Source organism: Gracilinanus agilis, chromosome 4 (genome assembly GCF_016433145.1).
Source record: "Gracilinanus agilis isolate LMUSP501 chromosome 4, AgileGrace, whole genome shotgun sequence".
Lineage (NCBI taxonomy): Eukaryota > Metazoa > Chordata > Mammalia > Didelphimorphia > Didelphidae > Gracilinanus > Gracilinanus agilis.
This window is the reverse complement of record NC_058133.1, coordinates 256,929,860-256,954,456: the sequence shown is the minus strand read 5'-3', so window position 1 is coordinate 256,954,456 and position 24,597 is coordinate 256,929,860. Positions and strand designations below refer to the sequence as shown.

At 46.6% G+C, this 24,597-nt stretch overlaps 4 protein-coding genes across 10 annotated transcripts in view; 2 read left to right on the top strand and 2 right to left on the bottom strand.

Annotated features, from left to right (window-relative positions):
* The first annotated feature begins 1,372 nt into the window (after window positions 1–1,372).
* C4H6orf47 (chromosome 4 C6orf47 homolog) lies at window positions 1,373–3,157 on the top strand. Its single transcript, XM_044673841.1, has one exon. The coding sequence runs from the start codon at window positions 1,655–1,657 to the stop codon at window positions 2,552–2,554; it is 900 nt and encodes a 299-aa protein (XP_044529776.1). The 5' UTR covers window positions 1,373–1,654; the 3' UTR covers window positions 2,555–3,157.
* A 155-nt stretch (window positions 3,158–3,312) lies between these two features.
* On the bottom strand, window positions 3,313–5,538 carry APOM (apolipoprotein M). Of its 2 annotated transcripts, XM_044673848.1 has the most exons (6): window positions 5,332–5,521; window positions 4,794–4,948; window positions 4,304–4,377; window positions 4,092–4,190; window positions 3,781–3,879; window positions 3,313–3,438 (listed from the first exon to the last, which is right to left on the bottom strand). In XM_044673848.1, exons 1-6 carry the CDS (start codon window positions 5,443–5,445, stop codon window positions 3,413–3,415), a joined length of 567 nt encoding a protein of 188 aa, XP_044529783.1. In that variant the 5' UTR covers window positions 5,446–5,521; the 3' UTR covers window positions 3,313–3,412. The 2 variants fall into 2 exon arrangements, with proteins under 2 accessions (XP_044529783.1, XP_044529784.1); XM_044673849.1 differs by lacking the exon at window positions 3,781–3,879 and having other exon boundaries at window positions 5,332–5,538.
* Window positions 5,539–8,416: 2,878 nt separating this feature from the next.
* BAG6 (BAG cochaperone 6) lies at window positions 8,417–23,262 on the top strand. Its single transcript, XM_044675262.1, has 26 exons — window positions 8,417–8,930; window positions 9,591–9,708; window positions 11,469–11,586; window positions 11,704–11,903; window positions 12,170–12,223; window positions 12,933–13,028; window positions 13,552–13,757; window positions 14,242–14,371; window positions 15,793–15,990; window positions 16,296–16,548; window positions 17,027–17,104; window positions 17,211–17,318; window positions 17,464–17,576; window positions 17,718–17,802; window positions 18,781–19,058; window positions 19,489–19,783; window positions 20,081–20,250; window positions 20,543–20,596; window positions 20,858–20,960; window positions 21,042–21,166; window positions 21,339–21,485; window positions 21,636–21,692; window positions 21,801–21,944; window positions 22,048–22,155; window positions 22,540–22,686; window positions 23,066–23,262. The coding sequence occupies exons 2-26, from the start codon at window positions 9,601–9,603 to the stop codon at window positions 23,159–23,161; spliced, it is 3,471 nt and encodes a 1,156-aa protein (XP_044531197.1). The 5' UTR covers window positions 8,417–8,930; window positions 9,591–9,600; the 3' UTR covers window positions 23,162–23,262.
* The window catches only part of PRRC2A (proline rich coiled-coil 2A), a 14,319-nt gene continuing 12,414 nt past the window's right edge, over window positions 22,693–24,597 (bottom strand). For 2 of the 6 annotated variants that reach the window (XM_044673832.1, XM_044673831.1), the window contains exons 27-30: window positions 24,379–24,591; window positions 24,195–24,283; window positions 24,010–24,106; window positions 23,353–23,847 (exon numbers count right to left, since the gene is read on the bottom strand). In XM_044673832.1, coding sequence (XP_044529767.1) covers window positions 23,707–23,847; window positions 24,010–24,106; window positions 24,195–24,283; window positions 24,379–24,591 — 540 coding nt within the window. In that variant the 3' untranslated portion in view covers window positions 23,353–23,706. The other 4 variants (XR_006506100.1, XM_044673829.1, XM_044673830.1 and 1 more) reach the window with 4 other exon arrangements.

Sequence of the window (24,597 nt, the reverse complement as noted above, 5' to 3'; positions counted from 1 at the left end):
TGGAGATGGGAGGTCCTGGGTTCGAATGTAACTTCAGATACTTCCTAGATATGTGACTGAGCAAGTCACTTCATTCCAGTTGCCTAGCACTTACTACTCTTCAGTCTTGGAATGGATAAGGCAGATAGTAAGGGTTAAGAAAAGGAAGATGTGATAGGGGATGGAGATGGGAAGATTATGAAAGCCTCTGGGGAAAAGGAAAGAAAGGGAGTTAAGGATTATGCTGAAGTTCTTCTTGAAAGATTTTTAACTTTCTTTGTTTTTGTCGTGGATCCCTTTGGTAGTATGGTGAAGCCTATGTGCTCCTCAGAATAATTTAAAATGCAGAAGAATCCAGAATAAATTATATTGAAATAGTTATCAATATACAGAAAAAATACAAGGACTTCTTGAAATCTCCACGGATCTGAGAACCTCTGCTCCGGGTTCCATCCCAATTCTGGGCCCCACTCTCCTTCTTTGGGTACTTCCTACCCCATAGCGGAATGGTAGAGCTAGTGCAGAGCCACTGAGTTGAGGAGAAGAGGGAAGCAGAAGAGAGAGGTGCAGGTTACAGAGGCCCAGAAGTCACCATCCGCCATAATGATGAGGAGTCAGTCGAGTCAAAGAAAGTGGCCTGACTTACGGCCTGGGAGGGTCCGAATGGCGTAGCGAGAGAGAGGCGGGACGTCGGCCCCGGCTCCGCCCCCGCTTTGAGTACCCGCCCTTCAGCTTCCCCTCCCCCCACCCCTTTCCCGGGCCACAGCTGCTTCCGGAGTCGTCTCCTCGGCTTCGGCCTCCGGCAGTGTTCCAAATCCCGACCCGGGGACTCCGGAGGGGGCGCTGCGAGCGGGGTCCAGACGTCCGGGCCGCGCCCTCGGCCGCCTTTGCAAGGGGGTCTCACTCGCTGTCACCGGTCCCTCGCACACCCGACCGCTTATCTCCTGACCTTGGCCGAAGCCCCGGCTCCTCTGCTGACACAGGGATTGGCCTGCATAGATTCTGGGATACTGAGACCTCCCAAATCCGAAGCGTGCGGGGGAAACTTGAATCCTGAGGAGGAGAGTTTTCCAGGAGGGTGGACCACACCACTCCTTTTCTATTTCCAGACCTCTCCTTCAGCACAGAAGCGGATTACGGAGTATACTCTCAGCGCCCCCACATCAGATCCAGAGGAACCTGTGGATTCTTGCCCATTTTGAGGGGCTTCATCTCCTGGGACTAACAGCGCCCTTGTGCAGTGGCATCTTGGGCTGTGGCATTGGTGAGTGAAACTTGGGGTGCCACATTATAGGCCCACTATCCTAAACACAGCAGGAAGACTTGTGGGAGTGCAAGGCTCTGATATACCTCCTGGGCATTCTTGGAATCTTTGGGGGGCTTTAATGAATTTGGAGGCCTATAGTGTCCCCAGTCTCTTCCCTGGAATTTCCAGTGACATTCTTGGGAGTGGAAAAAGTGCCCCCTCAGATCATAAGAGAAGGAAACTGAGAATCTGATAAAAAACTGGGAGTCTCTGCAGAACTACTAGGGCCACAAAGCAGGAACTCCCTGGAGTTGGAACAGACCTGGCATCTGGGGAGCCTCTCCAGACCTCCTAGGAGCCTGTGGGCCAGAGAACACCTGGAGGAGATCCCAGAAGTCTGGGGGATTCTCCTTGCCCATCACCCAAACTATGTTTCTTCGACGTCTTGGTGGCTGGATGCCCCGTTTTTGGGGCCGCCGAAAAGATCCCCTGCCTGAGTCTGGCACTGTAAGGGAGGATAGCTCTCCTGAGAACTCAGGGAGCGACTGGGACAGTGCCCCAGAGACCATGGGAGATAGGGGCCAGCTGAAGGCTGGGAACTCCAGGAAGCAAATGGATAGGGGCACCTCCCCTGAATGGAACAAGAACTCTTCCAACTATGGAAATACTGATCGACTGGAGGACAGAAGGGTTTCCCCCAAACCAAGCATGGATATACTTGATTTTGATGAGTCCAGGAAACTGGAGGCTAGGGGAGTGATCCCTACAGTTGGTAGTAACTCCCCAAAATTAGAAGACTCTAAAGAACGAGGGGTACCACTTAAATGGGAAACAAACCCCTTCAACTCTGAGGCTCCTGTGGAGAAACTAAGGCATCATCACAGGCTGCTGGGCTGGCTTCAGGGGGAAACAAATAGAGGGTTGGGGGCCCACCCACAGTTCTTGGGGGGCTCTGAGGAGTGGCTCCAGATCTCTACCAACCTAACCCTGCACTTGCTGGAACTGCTGGCTTCAGCCCTGCTGGGGCTGTGTTCCAAGCCTCTGCGCCTGATTCTAGATGCCTTAGGTCTTAGGGGACCTTTGGGGCTTTGGCTGCATGGGCTCCTCTCTTTCCTTGTTACCCTCCATGGACTTCACTTGGCCCTTACCCTGCTCACTGCACACCCCTTCCACTTTGCCTGCCTCTTTGGCCTTCTCCAGGCCCTGGTACTGGCTGTCAGCCTCCGGGAGAGCACCCAGGTGTCTGGGGAGGAGGAATACAACTGGGAGGGAGGGAAAAGAGACCGGGAGAAGGAAGATGAGATTAAAAGAAGTGGGGAGGGCCTGTGAACTAGATGTTGGGGCACTACAGCAGGGTTGAGGAACACAGGGACCTCAGGGAAAGGAGAGACACCCCTAGGGTGGGAAGGTGGCCTATAGAGACCCCTCCCACCAGCAAGAGGGCTGAGACAACTCAAAAGTAAGAATCATTCTCTAATTCACCAGCTATTTTCACTTTTTTTCTTTAGTGTTATTCTTCTATCCCCCAATTAAAAAAAAATAAAAAGGAACTCCCCTACCCCATGTAATTCCCCCAAAGGATAAGGTTGCTAGCCACAGGACAATCATCCAGAACAGGGAGATCGAGGGAAAGGCAGGGGAATCTATTGGATACTAGGATCTGAGCCATAAATGGGAGAAGGGGGTCAGCTATAAAGCTGATGGACCAGAAGGGTATGGGTTGAGGAGAGATGTGCTTGGAACTGGAGATTCGGCTAGGATATGAAAGAGAATCACAATGCTCAAGGAAATCCAGCAGAAAGCCTTGGGATGCTACTGCAGAGCTCTAGGGAAACACTCATGCCTACCTAAAGTGTTTGGAGGCTTGATCACTTAGCAGTCATTGTTGCACTGATCTCCTAAAATATACCACTACAAAAGGGAAGTTATTAACACCGCTTCCAGTCTCCTTCCTATCGACGATGAAGCCAAAGTTGGGTGTCTGGGGACAGTGAATTATCCTTAGGGAAAAAAGGGCAAGGGGGCTGAAAGGGTGGGGAAGGAGAGTGAAACTGGTGCCTGTAGGCTAGCCCCAGTAACAGACAAAGTTCAGACAATCATCTTTATTGTTCTTGAAAGGGAGCAAGAGGTCTCCAGCTCCCTACCCAGCCTTCCAAAGTGTCTGGGTAGAAGAGTTGAGGGCACAGGTCAGTCACGGGACAACTCACAGGCCTCTGAAGGAAAAAAAGAGCAAAAGCGGGGCAGAAGAGGGGGAGAAAAATGAAAGAACAATGGAGGAAAAAGAAAAATGAGGGAAATGTGGAGGGATGTTCCCTTCACCCCCTCAAAAAGACTTCTGAGGTCTTCGTCTTGGTCTCAGACAGGTCTACCTCCTATATCCACTGAGCTCTCTGAAATGATCCCTTCTAGAAGGCCTACCCTGATCAACCCTCCTCCACCCAATGGACTCAAAATTCCCCTGGCCAACATCTTCTCCCTAAATCCCATGCCTTTCCTTTGGAAGAACCCATCCTCCTTTTGTGGACGATATCTTTGAAGTCTTGCTCTCTTCTCACCTAATTCCCTGGGGGTCTGCAGGAAGGCCTTTGAGTCTAAGCAAAAGGTCAAGGACCGAAATTCATTCACACATTCTTCAGGAGGGTTTGGGGATCGATCTGAAGAGACAGGGATTGAATGATACTGATCCCACCACCAACACACTCCCACCCCCTTGCTCCCAGATCCCAGACCTCTAGAGATGACATCACAGAGCACCACTCCCCTCTGATGATGTCACCATGCTCTCTCTGGGGATGAATAAGTGTGGGAGAGTAGAGCTTCTATCACCTTTTAGAATTTCTACCTCCTCCTTTGCATGGACACTCACTATAGAGGAGGAAGCGCTGGTAACCTTGTCCTGTTTCTCTCAGCATGATCCCATCTGGGCAAAAGCTGGAGAAGAGTTCAGTCTTCATATCAGGGCGGCCTGTTGTGGAGTAGGGGAGCAAAGATTGGAGTGGGGGTGAATAGGGGAAGAAATCTGGGTGGGGGAGGGAACTAGAGGACACAAAGGAAAGATCTGGATTATGGGTAACCAACCTTCAGTCTTGAGATCCGTGCTTCCCTCAGTCAGATGGTAAGTCCATTCTCGGGGTACACAGTGCCCATTTTTCCTAGGATGTTTGGATTAGGATGATGAAATAAGTAACCCTTCTCTCCACACAGATATGCCCTTTTACCAATCCCCTCCCTACTTCCATTTAATCTAACTCATTCAGCAAAGAGCCCATTTTGGTTGTCTGAAAGAAGACAACTGTGTTGGCAGAAAGATTTTGTATCAATCAGAAATATTACCCAGGAAAGAATGTAGACTAGAGTCAGCTAACTGGGAGGGATCAAGATGCTAGGTGGCTAATTAATCAGGGCCCTTGATGGACCCCCAATTATCCAATGGGAAAAGGTCATTGCATTTAGCAGCTGAGAATGGCCCGATTAGAAACCTAACTGACTTTGACTTGGGAAATGTCCTACTTGGAATATTAAATGGAAAGAAAAGGTACCTAACGGGTTGCCTTTCCCCACAACTTACAATCGGATGGTGGCCCGTAGTTGGAGCTTTTGGGGAACATGGCTAGCAGCCATGTTGAAGAGAATGTTGTCCACTGGGACAAAGATCGCCAGCTCCTCCTGGGTAGGAGCTGCACCGGCAATGAAGTACCATTGACCCAGGTAGGGTTCAGGGAACTGGATAAACAAGACATGGAGGAGAGGATGGAATCAATCACAAACTCAAACACCAACTACTGTTCTCTCACCCTGATCTCCCAATGGTTCCAGAACTAGGGGCGATCCTTCATTTCACTTTTCCCAGGTCACTCCTATTCCTTTCACAGCTTTTTTTTCACCTGTCAAGTCCTTGGAACTTACCATTCTAATGGTCTCTGTACTCTTTTTTTCTAGTTCCTTCCCTTGTTATCACTATCCCCATATCATCTTGTACTACTATCCCCCAGGTTCCCCACTTTAAATCCCTTAAAATTTCTTCTGCAGTTCCCCAAAGCCCTGCTTAATTCTCTCCTGTTGTTTTTCCTTTCCCTTCCCACCTCCCCTACCCTCTGCCCTCATACCTCTTTTCCATTTACTCCCAGAGGATTTAATTGATCAGGCTTAGAACACAGGTAAATGGAGTCATAGAGAATCCCGTAGAGGTAAAGGAAAGCTGCCCAAATTTGGTGGAACATCCTCAAAGACTAATCTAATGCAAAAGTGGCAGCTGTCTGAAACCACTCTCCTCTGAGAGTTCTGTCCACTGCAGCCTCTGGCCCCCTTTCCTCAACCCTTGACCCCCTGAACCTGCTAATGAGTAACTCTAGTCTTGTTTTTCCAGGCCAAATCTGAATTGTTGACAGTGTTCTGGCTGTCTTCCCCCTCCTCACATTATATACCTGCAGCACCACTGAGAGCTGGGAGCTTAGTGGATGGGGGGAGGAGAAGAGGGTGCAACCTTCTAACTAGATGATTGTGCCTTCCGTTCATTCATTTGATACCAGTATCTATTGTATACCTGTACATGATACTATGTCTGGTGAGTGATAGAGAATATAGACAGAAGCCCTGTCTTCAAAAAGCTTATTAATCTAAGTAAGAAGATAAACTAGCAAAATCACTACATTAAAAAATTTTTAAATTAAAAAATAAGTGCCTCTAACATACAAGAACACTGTCTTGAGCACAGAGATAGAGAAATAATATTAGATTTCAAAGGGAGCTAAAAAGTCAACTAGTTTAATCTGCATTTTTGACAAATAAGCAAACAGGTCCTGAGAAAGTAATTTATCTACTGAGACTGCCTAATTAGCATTGGCAATCAGTCCAAGTCTTCTGACTCCCAAATCCCATGCTCTTTCCAATAAATCAAACTACTTTCTGTTATCTACATCACTGAGCTTAAAATCTCATTGTGCACAAAACACATACGAGTAACAAATATATAGGAGAGATACTAACAAAATGCACCTCAATACAAAATAGGGTTAAAGAGAGGTTTGTTTGGGGGGAAGAGGAGCAGACAGAGAAGGCTACCTGAAGGAATTATCATTTGAAGGTGGCATTAGGACCATGAGGTGAGAAAGTTTGTGGAGCAAATAATTCTGTTTTGTATAAGTTTTAAATGTTAAAAAAAAACAGATGCATATAAAAGTTAAACAACAGTGGGAAACAAGGATTTAGATAAATTATAGGACAAGAAATCATTACCTCGAATTACAGAATCTCAAAGTTGCAACCTCGCACAAGAGGAAACAAATACCCTGCCACCCCACCCCACCCCACCCACAGGGGTCATATACTTAAACCTTAAAAAGAATCCATTCTCATGGGGGCAGCTGGGTAGCTCAGTGGATTGAGAGCCAGACAGGAGGTCCTAGGTTCAAATCCGGCCTCAGACACTTCCCAGCTGTGTGACCCTGGGCAAGTCACTTGACCCCCATTGCCTATCCTTACCACTCTTCCACCTATAAGTCAATACACAGAAGTTAAGGATTTAAAATTGAAAAAAAAAAAAAAGCAAAAACAACAAACAAAAAAAGAATCCATTCTCCAGCATACTTTACTACTGATCATACAGTCTTTGCTTAAACAACTCCAGTAAGGGGAATCTTACCACCTTAAGAGGAAGTAGCTCTTTCCATTTCAGGAGGATCTTGTTAGGAAGAAATGCAGTATATCCAAGTTCTGCTAGCTGGAGCCAAAATGAAATGGTTGGAGGGCGAAAGAACCCTTCAGATTCTTGAAAAAAGTTTTCATATCCTTTCCTTAAGTCTTCATTTGCCAGCTAACCACCTCCCATTCCTTCAACCAGTCAGTGTGTGAGAGTGTGCATGTATTTATATGTATTAGGGGCAGCTAGGTGGCAAAGTGGATAGAGCATTGGACCTGGAGTCAGGAAGACCTGAGTTCAAATCCAGCCTCAGACAAATACTAGCTATGTAACCCTGAGCAGTCAATTCACCTTGCTTGCCTGTTTCCTCATCTATAAAATAAGGTGTTGAAGGAATGGCAAATTACTTCATTAACTTTGCCAAGAAAACCCCAAATAGGTTCACCAAGTGTCAGAATATATATATATATATATATATATATATATATAATGTATATATGTATGTATATGTATGTATGTATAAAATCTCTCCAAGTCCTTCCCCATCCTGGTTGCCTTCCCTTGGATGTCCTCTATTTTTTTCATTGTCTTTTCTAAAATGTGGTACCTTTAAGTGAATACAGTACTCCAAAAGTGGTGTGATTAGGCTGGGCATCACAAAACTATTTTCTGTATTGTGGACAACATGTCTGTTGACACAGGAATAATAAATCATAAGGGGTGAAAAAAAAAGGTGGCTTTGAGCTAGGGAGCGAATTGGTTGGATTTAAGTAGACAATGAAATAGCATTGGGTATATCAATTTTTGTCTTTAGCATATTTTAGTCCCAATGTTGGAAAAACATCTTGACAATGAAAGCTATCTAAAAGCAGACTGGACTGTTAAAAATAGCAGTTACTTCTTATCCAGGTCTTCAAGCAGAACTTTGATGACCACTTGGGAATTTCTTGGGGAGTTGCTTTTGTTGAGGTACGAGTTCTGGAATAAAGGTTTCTTAAGTCCTTTATTGTTCTGAAATTGTGACCCTCCAGGGTTTTGGAGGCCTAGCCCCCTAGACCTGCTCTTTTTTGTCACATTTCTGTATGGTACGAACTTCCTCGGGCTCCCCCCTGCGGGGTAGTGGTTTTTCCGGCAGCCAGTTACCGCCATCCATTTCCCCTCCCCCACTAGATTTTAATCAAGGATAACAAAATGGCAGCAATCTCCGCCCTCAAAAAATATGGTGACATCTTTTCCTCTTCCCCGCCCCCTCAATTTAAGGCAGACAGATACCAAAATGTAGCTGTACTATCCTCGTGATAATTAGGAGGAAAAAAATGGCGGACCCGCCCACGCAACCATCCCAACCTGGAAAACTTCTCGTTGCCCAAAAGAAATATGGCCGCTATCCCGTACCTCTTGAGTCAACATGGCGGGGAGCGCCAGTACTCACTGCCCCTAACGCCTAATTAAAGGGCAGCTAAGGAAGGAAAATACGATTATTTTAGGTATCTAAAACATTGCCGCCCGAAAGTCGTTGCCAATCACGAATTTCCTTACATATTAGAAGTATGCCAAAGGCACACATGATCAGCTCACTATAGAACAGCTCTTTCAACAGGAAGGCGCAAAGCTCCAGAGGGAAAATTACTTTCAGACATTTGCTGTAGTCATCCGCAACGCGACCTCCCCACCCTCCTCGCGCTATGGCGCAGGCGCGTACTGTAGGCTGGTGAACCCAATCAGTGGGGCGGGTCCTCAATCATGTACGCAGGCGCACTGTGGTGTGCGCAAGCGCAGTAAGGTCCCCCGGGAGGCGGCGGCGGTAGCTCCTCTGGGTGCTCGGCTCCCTCCCACCTAGGCCGAGCCCCGACTCGTTTCCTTCTAGGGGCTCCCCGGCGCCCGGGGCCGCCCCTTTCCTCGTCGTACCCCACAGAAGGAAATCTTGGGGATTGGGGGAACCGGAAGGGCCATCTCGCGACCCCCCAGTTTCTATCGGGGAACAGGAAGTGTTCGTCGGCGGAAACTTGGGGGCAGAACCGGAAGTGGCGTTGCCGCCGGGAGGCCGGGGGCGGAGCCGCGGGGCAGGTGTGTATGTGTGTGTATGTGTGTGTATGTGAACCAGTTAGTGTGTATGTATGTGTACATATATGTACGTATTGTGTGTTTCTGTTTGTGCGTAGTTCTTGCCGTGCCACCGAGGGGAGGGGGTGACATCTAGCTAGCCCAGGGGTCGCCTTTTTCCTTTCGTCATTGTCCCGATCCCCCCTCTGTCGCGACAGAAGCAGGCTCGAGGGCTGCCTATCGCGGTGGGCGTGGCATGGTGCGCAAGTGTGGCTAATGCTTCTCTGATCCCTTCTCACCTTGACCGCCGGGGCTTCTCCCGACCTTATCCAGGCCTTTACCCTGCGCGCGACGCACCGCTCCCCATCCCCCCCTTCTCCTCATCCATGTCAATATTTGGGTCATGATTCCTGTCCTGTTAAATGCTGCCTCGATGTCATGATAGGCTTTATTTAAAATCCTCTTCCTTTTCTGAGTTCTTGCTCTTGTTTTTTCCTCTCCCCCTTACTTAGGGTTAGAAGTAGAATGTGTGTATGCAGGCAAGCTTGGAGGGGGGGGTGGAGGAATATGGGTGGAGAGACTTAGATGCCTTGAGAACTATGGGAGAGTTTGGATCATCAGTTGGGATGTAGGAATCTAATTACTTCTGACTGTATGATAATTGCTTAGTTTTCCTTTCTTTAGCTTGTTGGTCATGGAACCCAGTGATAGTAGCAGCACTGCTATGGAGGAGCCAGCCAGTTTGGAGGTACTGGTGAAGACCTTGGACTCCCAGACTCGAACCTTCACTGTGGGGGCTGAGGTGAGAGCTATGGGATCAGAAGTTCTGGGAGAATCTGTAAATGGTTGCCCCTTAACAACTCTCTCATCCTGGGGCAAAGACCCTCAGATTCTCTTATTTTCTTTTTATACTATTCATATGGAACATCATTTGGTGGATTTTAGAACTGGAAAGTAGTTTAGAGGTCATCTAATTTTCTTCATTTTGTAGATAAAGAAACACAGTCTTCTGGTTATTATTTGGGTCATAAGGAGATTCATTTCCTTTAAGTCTCTCTCCCTCTGCTGTTTATACACATATACTCTTGGAAGAATTCTAGAGGCAAAAGGAGTTTATTTCCTATCCTTGAGGAGATTCCAACCTTAATGAGAAAAGATAGCGAATCTGTCTTTTGAGAGAGAGGGAAGGAATGCACACAGTCAGAAACCACTAGTAGACTTGAAAAAATACGAAGGGTAATTAGAGATATCTCTTCTCCTAACATTGCTAGCTTATCATAGTTTGGCTCTCAAGGGCAAGGCCAACAAATCACAAGGCCTTCTAAATCCCACCAAGCTGGAAAGGCTTTGATTATGGATCCAACAGTGTACTAAGTATCTTGGCATCTGGGAAATACTCTACTCAAAAGAGGGTAATTATCAGAAGATTATCCTACAGACGACAAAATTTTTGGTTACAGTTGTTTATTAGTATGATTTAAATATTAGAATAGTTCTGATCTATATTAATAAAATAAGTATCACATGGATGAAATTAAAGATAATAATTGTTTGAATTGTTAGAATTGTTTGGAGAATATTCCCAACTTTTGAACTCTCATGGAGAAAAAAACCAAGTTTTACTTCAAATTATCCCCTTTGATAGGGACAAAACACTGGGTTGGGATGCATCAGAAATCTAGCTTAGTTGATTAGTATAGTAGAAATAGTAGTACACTTGGAGTCAGGAAAGATGTGGGCTTGATTCCTGGCAGTAGTACTAGCTAAATGACCTTGGATAATATCACTTAATCTCAAAATCTAGATTTCTTTATGGATGAAATAGAGATGAACTTTTAATATCTGTCTTATTGTTGTTTGCTTTTGCAAAATCATAAAATGCTATGTAAATGTTTATTGTTACTATTACTGTGAACCTCATGTAACTATAGCAATGTAAGAAAGAACATCTATGCATGTGTATTTATTTGTATGTGTATTATTTATAGACAAAAAGTCCATTTTTTTGACATATGAGTCACTAATCTAGTCTGATAAACTGAATGTGATCAGAGATCCTGTGCCTGAGACAGTTTCTTTTCCCTCACAAAATGTTCTCTGTTTAGTTGTACTTATACCTGTGTTATGGACCTCCCTCCCTATAACTCCAGGCATAGAACGGGAGAGAGTGGAGAACTTGATGGGAATTTTTTGTTCTTATTTCCCAATTCTCTCCTGGGCCTACCATCAGATTTCCATAAAGGATTTCCATTACTGTGATTTCACGTGTATAATTGGTATTATATTGCTTGCCTTCCAAGTAGACGTGGGAGGGAAAGAATTTGCAACTCAAAATTTAAAAAGAAAACCCTAAAAATAAATAATAAATGAGAAGCTTTTTTTTTTTAATTGCTATTTTCTATCAAATTTTTCCCAGCACAGAACTTTGCAGTGGATACTTCACAAATGTACAAAAATGAGCATTGATTCTTATAACTTTTATATGACTCAGCCTCTCACTAATTGTCTGATGTTCTCCATTAGATATTCTTTGACCTTTCTTCCTGTTCTTCATCTCTGCAGATGACAGTGAAGGAATTTAAAGAGCATATTGCTGCCTCTGTCAGCATCCCTTCTGAGAAACAGCGACTCATATATCAGGGTCGAGTTTTGCAGGATGAGAAGAAGCTACAGGAATATAGTAAGGGACTATACTGGGCTTTAGGAGAAGGAGTATTTGCTTGGTAGGGGGCAAGGGTGAGGCAGTTAGCTGACTCTTCTCCCTCACTCCTCTCTTTTCTTTGCTTCTGTACTACAGATGTTGGGGGAAAGGTGATACACCTAGTGGAGCGGGCTCCTCCACAGACCCAGCCTCCATCCTCTGGGGTTGCCTCGGGGGCAGGATCTCCCTCAGCCACCCATGGTGGAGGCCCCCCAACTGGTCCTCGAGGTCCTGGAGCACCTGTTCATGACCGGAATGCTAACAGTTATGTCATGGTTGGGACCTTCAATCTCCCTGTAAGCTGGAGTGCAAAGCTGTGTCTTTGTTGGGGGGGTTGATGGAAGTGGCTGGGTGGGAAAAATTGGAAGGCCAGATACTTAGGTCTTCGGGTTGGAAGGCGGGGATCTGGAAGGCCTGATAACCTGTCTCTTTCTTGGGTAGTGAGGTTGGAGGGAGAGAGTTGGGGGTGGGGGCATGGATACCTGAGTTCTAGAGCTCAGTTGTCACAGCATCCTCTCTCCCCCCTCCCTGCCCCTTCCCTCCCCTCCCCCCCTCCCCCCAGAGCGACGGCTCTGCTGTGGATGTTCATATAAACATGGAACAGGCGCCAATCCAGGTATCCAGGGGCTGGGAACATCAGGGCAGGGTATTTGGGAGGGAATGAACTTGAGATGGGGATTTGTACACAATGTACAATGTGTACAGTGGAATTATCTACTCCGCGCAGAGACATCTATTGTGTTGTGTCCTGGGTGCCACGTTTTAGGAAGGACGTTGATAAGCTGGAGAGCATCCAGAGGAGGGCAACCAAGGATGGTGAAAGGGCCTCAAGATCATGCCATACATATGAGGATTGGTTGAAAGAATTGGGGATGGCTAACCTAGGGAAGAGAAGACATAGGGAGAATATTGTTGTCTTCCAATATTTGAAGGGCTTGTCATGTGTGGAAGAGGGATGAAACTTTCTGCCCCCAGAGAGCAGAACTAGAAGCAATGGGTTGAAGTTGTGAAGAGGCAGATTTAGACTTGTTATAAAGAAAAACTAACCAATAATTAGATTCCAATCCAAATGTGGAATGGGCTGCCTCGGAAGGCAGTGGGTTCCCCCTCACTGCAGGTCTTGAGGAAAGACTGGATGACCAGTTGCTGGGTATGTTGTAGAATGAATTCTTTTTCAGGTATGGGTTGGACTATCTGGCCTCTGAGGTTCATTCAACTACAGATTCTGTGAGAAGGCAGAGGCCTGGTTTGGGTAGGATTATGGGTCTAATGTCTTCACCCATTTTTGACCATTTGCTTTTCTGTCCTTGATTTTTGATTTCCAGAGTGAGCCTCGTGTTCGACTGGTTATGGCCCAGCATATGCTGAGAGACATACAGGCTGTGCTATCCCGTTTGGAGGTATGTAGGGGAGAGACTGGTGCACATTTATTCTTGGGTTGCCTCTTTTCAGAATTTGACTTGTGTTGTGGTCATGGTAAGTTTCTGTGACTCCATCTTTGTTCCCATTTCAGTTTTCTTTATTCTGAGATTTTGGGAAAGGACAAGGACTTGGAGAAGTCATGTTATTCATATCCCTCCTAGGTCTCTGAGTCTAGGAAGCTATTTCTTGACTCCTTTCACACAAAGAACCTTTATTGTATCCTCTGAGCGGGAAAATGTCCCACAGTTGTTTTTAATGTTCTTCATTCCAGTGTTTTAAACTATTTTTCATTTGCTCTCACCTGAGTTGCTCTTATGGTAGCATCTGACAATTAATTATCTTGGGTTCTGTCCTCATTGGGGTTGGGAAATAGGTCTTTCTGCTTTCTTATTTACTTTTTTGCAAATAATATGTTCAGAGAATTTACGTGTTGAAATTTAGTCTTCTGTATTTTGAATTGTATAGCCTTCCAATTTTGACTCAGTCTCCCCTCATTAACCTTCATTCTTTCCTAACCTTTAGGGCCGAGCTAATGGAGGGCAACAGCAACAGCAACAGCAACAGCCACCACCACCTACTTCGGAGTCATCATCCTTAAGCCCAGAAGCTCCTGAACCATCAGAGGGTGAAGCTCCCTCACGAGAGCCCATGGAAGCAGGAGACCCAGAGGAAAGCACCCAGCCCCGTAGCCCTGAGTCCTCTCCTCCTGGTCCAACCCCAGCTCCCAAGTGAGTGATTCTGAATGATGAGAGAAGTAAGGATATAGTGCATAGGATAGAGGTGGGTGAGTTGGAACAAAGCATTGCTGGGAAGGGGAGATTGCCTAGGTACTGGACATTTTCTTTTGAGTGTCAAGGGAAGTAGCTGAAGATTCTGTTTTGGTAGGCAAGGTTTATACCTACATAAAGAGGTGTATAATTATAAGCCTAAGAAATGAGGTTATGATCAGCCCAGTAGAAGTGCTGGCTCCTTTGAGATAGGAGAATTCCAAAGTTTCTCTAACCCAATCAAGTCTTAATTTCTCTTTCTCTTCTTCCCCTCCATTGTTGGCTAGGCAGGCAAGTTCTGCCTCTGCTTCTTCTGTGAGAGAAACAAGGAGCAATAACATGCCCTGGGGTAGAGGAATGGGAGAGGGAGAGAAAGGACATTAATGGTGGGGCCTAGGAAGGAGACCGGTGAAACCCTTAATGAATGCCCTGCTATCTCCCATAGCCATCCATCTCCTTTGGAGTATGTTGAAGTACTTCAGGAGCTACAGCGGGTAGAGAGCCGACTCCAGCCCTTTCTGCAGCGTTACCATGAAATACTGGGATCTGCTGCCACCACAGACTACAACAATAATGTGAGAATTTTTTTCCATGTCCCCTTTCTCATCTTTTAGCTTAAAGATAGAACTGATTTTGAAATCTGGTAGCCCACCCAAGGTAGACATACTGTCCACTTAATGTTTCCCCTTCACTGTGGTATGGAATTAGAATTCTCTGCATGACATTGGGATAGTCCAAATAATAATCATCTTGAGCCTACATACAGTAGAATACTCTGAACAATCTTTTCCTCTGATCTCCATTTCTCTACCCCAATAGTTGGTATAGGTGTACTCAGTTTTAAGCAAATCTTAGATGAAATTTGAATATAAAAACATGGATTTGAAGAATAAATAATTGGCTGATGATTTGCTTTACAAAAAGAATCACCTTATAGATTCCTTCCAACAAACAGCTCCTTTACCGAAATTAAATGTGCTGAAATTCAGTTTATAAATAATGTCTGGACACAGCTCTTTAATAAATAAAGGTAGAGTTCCTTTCTGCTTTTCTCTTTTCCCCTTCCTATTACATGGAATTGTCCTTTGTAGCTCTTTATTGCTTATAAAAATGTTTAATTAGAAATTTAAAGTTCAGCATCAATGTCTGACAACAACTAACTAGCTACTTTAATTTTTCCCCCCTAAATCCTTACCTTCTGTCTTATCAGTTCTAAGATAGAAGAGAGGCAAGGACTAGGCAACTGGGGTTAAGTGACTTGCCCAGGGCCACAATCTAGGAAGACTCTGAGACCAGATTTGAACCCAGGCCCTCCTGGCCTGGTGCTCTTTATCTGCTCTTTTACCTAGCTGCCCCTACTTTGAATTAATTTCAATGCTTAATGTGTCATAATATTTTTTCGGTTTTCTTTTTAAGTCACGACCATTAGGATTCTTTGTCCATCTTTCTTCATATGATTGTAATTAGTACATGTTCCTTTCTTCTGTTTTTTTATTATGTTTTGCAATAATGCAATATAATCATTTTAACTAATGCAATAATTTTACATTATTTTATAAAGGTCTTATCATTTTTCTTTGTATTCCTTATGCTTATCAATTGTAATTGCTTTATTTTTATTTATTTTTTAAACCCTTACTTTCCATTTTAGAATCAATACTAAGTATTAGTTCCTAGGCAGAAGAGTGATAAAGGCTAGGCAGTTGGGGTTAAGTGACTTGCCTGAGGGCACGCACCTAGGAAGTGTTTGAGGCCAGGACTTCTCATTTTTAGGTCTGGCTCCCCATTCACTGAGCCACTTTCACTATCCCTGTAATAGCTTTATAATGTATTATGATACTAATGTGCCTTAATTTAACTGTTCTCCTATTGTAAGGTCTTTCTCTACAGAAAGTGATGCCATTTCAAGGAGACATGGTAGTTCCAACCAATTCTTCTCCCCTTACATTTTCTTTTCCTTTCTCCCTGTTTCTGGGTTTTGGGGGACTGGCTTCAGACTGAGGGGCGTGAAGAGGATCAGCGAGTGATCAATTTAGTTGGGGAGAGCTTGCGGCTGCTGGGTAACACCTTTGTGGCACTGTCTGATCTGCGCTGCAACTTGGCCTGTGCCCCTCCTCGGCATCTTCATGTGGTCCGGCCAATGTCTCATTACACAGCTCCCATGGTGCTGCAGCAGGCTGCTATCCCCATTCAGGTAGGTGCACTGAGAGTCTTGGGTGAGGAATAAGAAGAGGTGTACACCAAGGAGTGACCTGTGGGGTTCTGTGGTATGGGAGTGGATGGTGTTTATTGAAGGAACAATGTTGAGTGAGTGAGAGGAAGACAGGCTAGGAAAAGACTCCAAACAGGAATGAAGAATGGACAGTGGACGCTAGAATAGAGCAGGGCAGGAGCAAGAGATGTAAGGACAGGCTACTGGTAAAAAGTAAGGGAAGAACATGATGGAGGAATGCTATCTGTGGTTCTAATCTGTCTTGTTTCTCCATCTTTCTCCACTAGATCAATGTGGGGACAACTGTGACCATGACTGGGAATGGAACCAGGCCACCCCCAACCCCTAGCTCAGAGGCACCACCCTCTGTTCCTGGGCAGACTTCCCCTCCAGCACCTTCTCCTACTACAGGGGAGCCCACAACTGAGGGGGCTCCCCCCACGGGTCCAGCCCCCCCACCTGGGCCTGGCCATCCCAGAGTCATCAGGATTTCCCACCAGAGTGTGGAACCTGTTGTCATGATGCACATGAACATCCAGGGTGAGCTGGAAGAATCCATGGGTTGAGAAAAGAAAAAAAGCAGTTAAGAGTCAGGGTTGCTTGCAGGAGGAAAAGAAAATAAGGTTGGAGCTTAACAGTGGGAAAGAGGAGCACAGGCGTGGTACTATAGGAAGAATCTTGATTTAAGAGCCAGGAATCATTGATTTTTAGTCGATTCTACCCTGAATTTTGGGATGTTTTTCACCTCTTGGCGAACATGTGACATGTTATTATGCAAGGGATTGAACATGTAAGATCTTTTGTGTCTAAAAACTGATTGGTGATAGAGGGATTTCAGTACCAAAGTTTGCTGTGGGGTCCCTGAGGTGAAGGTATCTTAGCTTAGGAGAGACAATCCAAAATTTGTGTAATTGGAGCTACTTGACTAAGGAAGGGAGGGCAGAAAGACCTTTGGAGTAGTAAATCCCTTAACCTGTCTATATGTTTGGTTTAATGTTTTCAATTTTTTTTCTTCCAGATTCTAGTTCACAAACAGGTAGCGTTCCCAGTGCCCCAACTGGTCCTTCAGGCCCTCCTGGTCATGGTCAGGCCTTAGGTAAGAGTGAAAGACATTCTGGGAAGGGGAAGGAAAAAATAGGGTTAGAAGTAGAAGACTATAGAAGTGTGGTGGTCAGTATTCAGTTTGTCCCCTTCCTCTCTAGGCTCCACTCATATTCAGCTGCCCTCCCTGCCTCCTGAGTTCATGCAAGCTGTTGCTCACCAGATCACTCAGCAGGCCATGGCAGCAGCTGCTGCCTCTGCAGCTACAGGTGACTAACCCCACTGGATGGGGGAAGGTCTGGGAAAAAAGGGTAGTAAGTAGTAGTCAAGTATCAAGTTGGGTCATTTCAGGAGTGTGGGAGTTGGGCACAATAGGGCCTGAGCTTTTTTGTTTTTTCCCATATGTACCCCCAGGACAGCAAGTTCCAGGCTTTCCATCAGCTCCTACAAGGGTGGTGATTGCTCGGCCTACCCCTCCCCAGGCTCGGGCCCCCCACCCTGGTGGGCCACCTGCCCCTGGAGTTGTGGTGAGTGAAGTCTAAGGAATGTGGATAGAGAGGGATACTGAAACATGATGGAGCATTTGGGGGTGGGGTGTGTATTGGAATAACAGGAATCTTGAGCTCTAGAGGGCAGGGACTTGAGCTTTTGCCCTTTTCTTCTTTCAGGGTCCAAGCTTGGGGCCAAATGCATCTCTGGCTCAGATGGTGAGCGGGCTGGTAGGACAGCTTCTCATGCAGCCTGTGCTCGTGGGTAAGATCTTTCCCACTACCTCATGATCCCTCCAAAAGGAGAATAAAATTTTCTCCCTTTTCCATCTAAAAATTCTTCCTTGACCTTTCAAATCTCTTGCTTCCTGTCAAACTGTCCTACTATCATTTTTCTCATATGAGTTTAAGATGTGAAAGTTTGGGAGGAAGGCTTAGAACTCTTTTTATTCTGAAAATGTTTTGTTTTGTTTTTTTTTTGAAAACCCTTACCTTCAGTCTTAGAGTCAATACTGTGTATTGGCTCCAAGGCAGAAGAGTGGTAAGGGCTAGGCAACAGTGGTCAAGTGACTTGCCCAGGGTCACACAGCTGGGAAGTGTCAGATTTGAACCTAGGACCCTCCCGTCTCTAGGCCTGGCTCTCAATCCACTGAGCTACCCAGCTGCCCCCTGAAAATAGGTTTTTATTAAAAAACTGACCATTTTTCTTTTGTCCCCATTTGTTCTTTGTATAACTAATCATATGTAATTTTTATGTATGTGAACAAGTAGTGATTTACATTCTTTAAAAGGCACTTTCAAAAAGGTATTGCATTTCTATGGCTTCAAAATTCATACAAAATCATAGCAGTTTTTTATTTTGCTGGAAAGATGAAGCCAATTCTTTTCATTTACAGATGAGGAACTGAGGCTCAGAGAGAATTGATTTAGTTCCAAGTCAGAGATTAGAACACTGATTTCCTGAATCCTAATCCAGTGCTTTTCCTACTATACTATTCTGCTTTTCATCTCTAATCTCAACCCTTTCCATAACATTCCCCACCTCTAAATTCCCACTTGACTTCTCCATTTCCCTTTCTTCTCTAAATTCTTTCTTTCTACCCTTTGTTATCTTCTATCTCTCTGCAACCTTCCTTTCCTTTTCGTTCCCTAGCTTCTTGGGCCCTTTTTTGGTGGGTTGGTGACTCCTTGTTTTCTTCTCCATGCTAATTTTGTTTCTAATTCCTTCTTTCTACCTTAATAGCTCAGGGGGCCTCAGGCCTGGCCCCACCCCCTGCTCCAGCTACAGCCTCTGCAAGTGCTGGTACCACCAATACAGCCACCACAGCTGGGCCAGCCCCAGGAGGACCTGCTCAGCCTCCACCACCTCCTCCAACTGAGCTTCAGTTCTCTCAGCTTCTGGGGAATCTGTTGGGACCTGGAGGGCCAGGGGTTGGAGGGGCCAGTGTAGGCTCTCCCACCATCACTGTGGCCATGCCAGGTGTCCCTGCCTTCCTCCAGGGCATGACAGATTTTCTTCAGGTAAGTGGTGAAGATGCTGAGGCATCTCTTCATCTTGATAGGCCTATCTCACAATTATCCCTACTACTGGAAGTGTGAACACTGAGATCTCTCATTGGGGTATGAAGGGGTCAAGAAAAGTATCTAATTTTTCCTGTTTGTCCATCAGTTATTCAGCAAATACTATCAGTTTAGTGTTATATGGGGATGGGCATAAGATATAGTCTCTCCCCTTGGGATTTTTAGGACCTTTTTTAGGATTTTGTTTCATAGTCAGGGATTAATTCATTCTTTCTTTGGAACAACCTCTCCCATCTAGTGCATACATGTATCCCTTTCCCAAAGTTGGAATCTCAGGATTCATTCTTTAGCTTGTTAATCCATCTTTCTTTCTAGTTCATAATTTACCTTGTTTTCACTCCCTGTCACTGATTACCTTACTTTTTTACAGGCAACACAGAGTGCTCCACCCCCACCTCCTCCACCCCCACCACCTCCTCCTGCTCCAGAACAGGCACCCCCACCACCTGGGTCCCCTCCAGCAGGGCTGGGGGCACGAGGCCAAGGGGGCGTGGGACCTGAGAGCCTGCCTCCTGAGTTCTTCACCTCAGTGGTGCAGGGTGTGCTGAGTTCCCTGCTGGGCTCTCTTGGAGCAAGGGCAGGTAGCAGTGAGAGTATTGCAGCCTTTATCCAGCGCCTTAGTGGCTCCAGCAACATTTTCGAACCTGGAGCAGATGGAGCCCTTGGTGAGTGGTAATTGTGGGGGTGGACCTTGAGGGAGAAGAAACTTAAGATGGGATTGGATCTTCTTGATTGGGAGGCTGCTTATCATCTGTGGTAGAAGGGGTTACCTGTCCCTTAGTGGTGGTGGCTAAGGAAGATGACCCCAAAATGAACAAAAGAACTAAGGAGTGTGTAGTGAGATGTATGGGGGTAGAAGGTCTGACACTAAACTATCCAAGCCAGCTCTTTTCCTAGGTTGGTACAACTGTGTGGGGCAACTAGGTAACTTTTATTCATTTGTTTCACTCTAATGTTTCTAGGATTCTTTGGGGCATTGCTCTCCCTCCTGTGCCAGAACTTCTCCATGGTAGATGTAGTAATGCTTCTCCATGGGCACTTTCAGCCCCTCCAGCGACTCCAGCCCCAGCTTCGGGGCTTCTTTCATCAGCACTACCTGGGAGGCCGTGAGCCCACACCCCACAACATCCGGGTGAGGAGAGCTTCCTTTCCCAAAAGACTTATTCCTAAGTCTGCAGAAACCTATGCAAGTCATACAACTTTTGCAAGCCTTACTACTCTTATTTGTAAAATGATTAGGTTGAACTTAATGAACTCTTAAGGCCCCCTTCCAGCCTTTAAAGCTGCAGTCAGTTTCCATGACTTGCCATAATGTTTAGCCAAGGGCTCTCTATCCTTGCCCCTGAATTACTGGCTGAGCAAGGTAGAAAAGGGAGTAGTGTCCAGAAGCCAACTGCTGACCTTGTCTTGGGTCTCTCCCACAGATGGCAACCCACACCCTGATCACGGGATTGGAGGAGTATGTTCGAGAGAGCTTTGTGAGTGGTGAAACACATGAACTTCCACACTCAGCCATTGCCCCTCTCCCTTTCTGGCTTTTGGAGGAGCTGAAGGCACTGATGTGCCTCACAAGACTGTCCCTTTTCCTTTCCCCTCTTCCCCAAAACTCCCTTGGGATCATTTGGGGGTAGGATAGATTCCTTTCTTCTAGATCCAGCCAGTCCCTTTGCTTTAATTACTGGTAACTATTGCTGTTAAGCTTCTTTCCCTCTTATCTTTTGTCTGTCTTTGTTTCTTAGGCCTCTGTGCAGGTACAGCCAGGTGTGGACATCACCAGGACCAACCTGGAGTTTCTCCAGGAGCAATTCAATGGCATTGCTTCCCATGTACTTCACTGCACAGGTCAGGGACAGGGGTTTTGTAGAAGGCAGGGATTGGGGATTAGGTGTGATGGGGTAACAACATTTCTCCTTTCTCCTACAGATGGTGGGTTTGGGGCACGGCTGTTGGAGCTGTGTAACCAGGGGCTGTTTGAGTGTCTGGCCCTCAATCTGCATTGCTTAGGGGGACAGCAGAGCGCACTTACAGATGTCATCAATGGTAGAATTGTAAGAAATGATTCCTTCTAGGCCCCTTTATCTAGTCTGTCTTTCCCTACAACTCTCATACCCATTCTATACCATTCCCCTACCTTCCTCCTCTACCCAGGTACTAAAGTGACTGGATAAGAAGTATCGGGGTGGCAGGGATCATGATTGATTTTCATTTATTTTCATATAGCGCCGTATGTCTGGAGGGGTGAACCCATCCCTGGTGAGTTGGCTGACAACTATGATGGGGCTTCGGCTGCAAGTTGTGCTGGAGCACATGCCTGTAGGGCCTGATGCTGTCCTGAGATATGTTCGAAGAACTGGTGATCCCTCCCAGGTAAGGGTTGTAGGATCTTATGTTTGGGCCCCCAGTAGTGTAGAGGCACACGGAGAGATAACACAAGGCTTGGTTATACTGGGGAGAAAAAAAACAAAACTGCTTTGGGGGAGCCATCACCTCTCCCTTCCCCTCTACCAAATTTCACAGCCAGTTCTTGAGGAACCGATGGAAATCCAAGGAGCAGAGAGAACTCCTGAACCCCAGGTATTGGGGAAGAGTTCTTTTGGGAACTGGGTGCCTTGTGATGGGGGAAGAATTAGGAAAGCTGAGTTGAAATACAATGAATACTCTTCTCACCTTTTTTTTTTCTAGCGGGAAAATGCCTCCCCAGCTCCTGGCACTACTGCAGAGGAGGCCATGTCTAGGGGACCACCTCCTGCTCCTGAGGGTACATCTCAGGAGGACCAGGGTGGAGCTACAGCTGAGACAGAGCCCTGGGCTGCTGCTGTTCCTCCAGTAAGGGAGTGGAGTGGCTGGGGGTGGGGTGCTACTCCTTAAAGTGCTGGTTTTGTGGAGAGGTTGGGGTAGAATGTTCCCTAATTTTCTGACTTTTCTCCAGGAGTGGGTTCCAATCATCCAACAGGATATCCAGAGCCAGAGAAAGGTGAAACCACAGCCTCCCCTGAGTGATGCCTACCTCAGCGGCATGCCCGCCAAGAGACGCAAGGTTTGGCTCCCTTTCCCTTGGGAAAGATGGCATTAAAGCAGCCCTCAAGATATTTGGCTCCTTTATTTTATGCTTGAGGGTGATAAAGCCAATTTCTTTGCCTATTAACCTTTCTATGTTTAGCCCCCACCCCCCAGCCCCCCACCCCCATTTTTCAGTGAATGCAAATGTGAGCCTAAGTCAATATAATTCAGCAATAAGTATTTATTGAGCACCTACTTGGTGCCAGGCATTCTGCTAGCTTGGCATTTTCCCCCTCCAAATGTATTCACATAACATTTCCTTTTCTCTGCTAGTGTGGAAACTCGGGAGTTGTTAAGTTTGGTGGGGGGGGGGGGGGGTGGAGAACTGGTGAGATGTTGAAAGCCATTCTTCTCTCCTTAGACGATGCAGGGCGAGGGCCCTCAGCTGCTCCTCTCAGAGGCTGTGAGCAGGGCAGCCAAGGCAGCTGGAGCCCGACCTCTAACTAGCTCGGAGAGCCTGAGTCATGACCTGGAGGCACCAGAGGTTCAGGAGAGCTACAGGCAGCAGGTGCACCCTCTCAAAACAGAATAGCAATTCTTTAGCGGAAAGTTTCATTAGGGACAGTCCTTCCCTTTCCTAGAGCTGAAATGGAATGGTCTAGGGCAGGAAGTTCATTTGGAAAAGAGGGTGGGCTCAAAGTGGAAGAGACCATTAGATCAGGTCAGCAAGGGGAAAATAAGCTGGGATGGGCCGGATCACCGTCATTATTTTGGATGCCTCTGGTGAACGATATTGCCATATACAATCTGCATGGGGAAGATGGATAAGATTTGTCTCCTGAGTGGCTATCCTAGTGGAACACAAATTTAAAGGGGGGGGAAGGAAGTGTTGGCATACGCTAAGGGCCCTTTACCCTGCTTTTAACCCATTTGCTCTTTTTTCCTAGCTCCGTTCTGACATCCAAAAACGACTTCAGGATGATCCCAACTACAGCCCCCAGCGTTTCCCCAATACCCACAGGGCCTTTGCTGATGACCCTTAGGTTCTTGCTCGATGGCCAATCCCATACCATCTTCTCCCAGGGACCTCTCTCTTCCCCTCCCCATTCACAGTATTTAAGAAATAAAGTCGGATTTTCCTGGCTTTGGCTGTTTTTATCCCTACAAAAGTCGACACCTCCCCAAACTTCTTAGCAGTTGAGGGTCTGAGCTATAAGCTGGTACTGCATTGCTATTACTTTCTTCATTTTACCTGATTGCAGTCTACCACCACCCCTCACCCCTGATGGCCCGGCTCATTTTTGGGGTGGGAGTTGGGGTAAAAGCTTGAAGCAGGATGAATTCTGTCGTTTCCTTCTGATGGCCATTCAGGAGGAATATATCTGTCCTCACATTCATTCTCTAAACAACTTGGACATTTTTTTTTAAATCCTTTTATTCTTTTTTAAACAAACGGCCCCAGGGATAGGGGCCCAGGGGAAGAGGGGGGAGGGGGAGGGAGGCCCCAGCCCCACAACCCCTCCCCACCCGCCCCCTTCCCCCTTATATATTTATATCTATGTACAGGCCCCAGGGGGGGGCAGCTCCCTCAGCGGGGCGGGGGCAACCCAGGATCCTTGTCCCCACGGGGCCCTGACTCCTCTGCCCGCCGGGGTGGACCCTCACGAGAGGGTGGCCCTGCCCGCTCCCAGGGCTTCGGCATCCAGCGCAGGGCATCCGGTGGGGAGGCCTGAGGGCAGGTACACATGGAGTCAAACTGGGAGAGTGAGAAACAGACTTGGGGATCATTGAGGGTAGGCCAGTTTCCAAACTGTGGGCAAGAGTTAGGATTTGGGTAGTATTTATTTTACAGGTCAGGACAAGTGGCTAAGGGGTGTCTCATCTTCCTCACCTGCTGGTAGAGGTCGAAGCGCTGGGTGCGGAAGACACCAACACCACTGTATCCAGTAGGTGGGGCCTTGAGTCGGGAGCTGAGACCAGAGAAGGGCCTGTAGAATGCAGAAGAATCATCAGGGGCAGATTGTAAAAGTTGACCCTAGTTCCATGGGGTAAGCTAAAAATCCCCCGATTTCTCACCTTCCAGCTGGGGGGGTTCGAGCCCCAGGTCCCCCGAGGTTGCTCAGTTTTCGATAATCCTGGAACGGCTTTAGTTCCATTGGGTGCAGCTACCGGGGAAAGGTGGAGAGAAAAAAACCTCAGGACCTGCTTTCAGGCTCCATAATTTAAAATTTCATTCCCCCTTCAATTCCTAGCCTCTCACCTCTGCTCTCCCCAAGCTGGGAGGGAAGGGCCGGGCGGGTGAGGGTAGCACCCGGGCTGCCGGAGCAGGTGGGGGCCGGACAGCCAGACTGGGGGGCTGTAGGGCAGGGCCCACAGGCAGCAGGGAAAGTGGAGGTGGGGCAGGAGGTGGAGCTGGAGGCAGGGAGCTGAAGTTCACCACAGGTAGCTGGGATTCCACTACTGGCAGCAGCATCTATAG

Bases quoted from the DNA above. Each gene is read 5' to 3' on its own strand.
- C4H6orf47 (XM_044673841.1), top strand. From the start codon at position 1,655: ATGTTTCTTCGACGTCTTGGTGGCTGGATGCCCCGTTTTTGGGGCCGC.
- APOM (XM_044673848.1), bottom strand. From the start codon at position 5,445: ATGTTCCACCAAATTTGGGCAGCTTTCCTTTACCTCTACGGGATTCTC. The intron at 4,191-4,303 runs GTTGGTTACCCA...ACTCCACAACAG, and splicing joins CACGGATCTCAAGACTGAAG to GCCGCCCTGATATGAAGACT. The intron at 3,439-3,780 runs GTGAGAAGAGAG...TTTTTCCTTCAG, and splicing joins GCAGACCCCCAGGGAATTAG to AGGCCTGTGAGTTGTCCCGT.
- BAG6 (XM_044675262.1), top strand. From the start codon at position 9,601: ATGGAACCCAGTGATAGTAGCAGCACTGCTATGGAGGAGCCAGCCAGT. The intron at 21,486-21,635 runs GTAAGGGTTGTA...CAAATTTCACAG, and splicing joins GAACTGGTGATCCCTCCCAG to CCAGTTCTTGAGGAACCGAT. The intron at 22,156-22,539 runs GTTTGGCTCCCT...TTCTCTCCTTAG, and splicing joins TGCCCGCCAAGAGACGCAAG to ACGATGCAGGGCGAGGGCCC.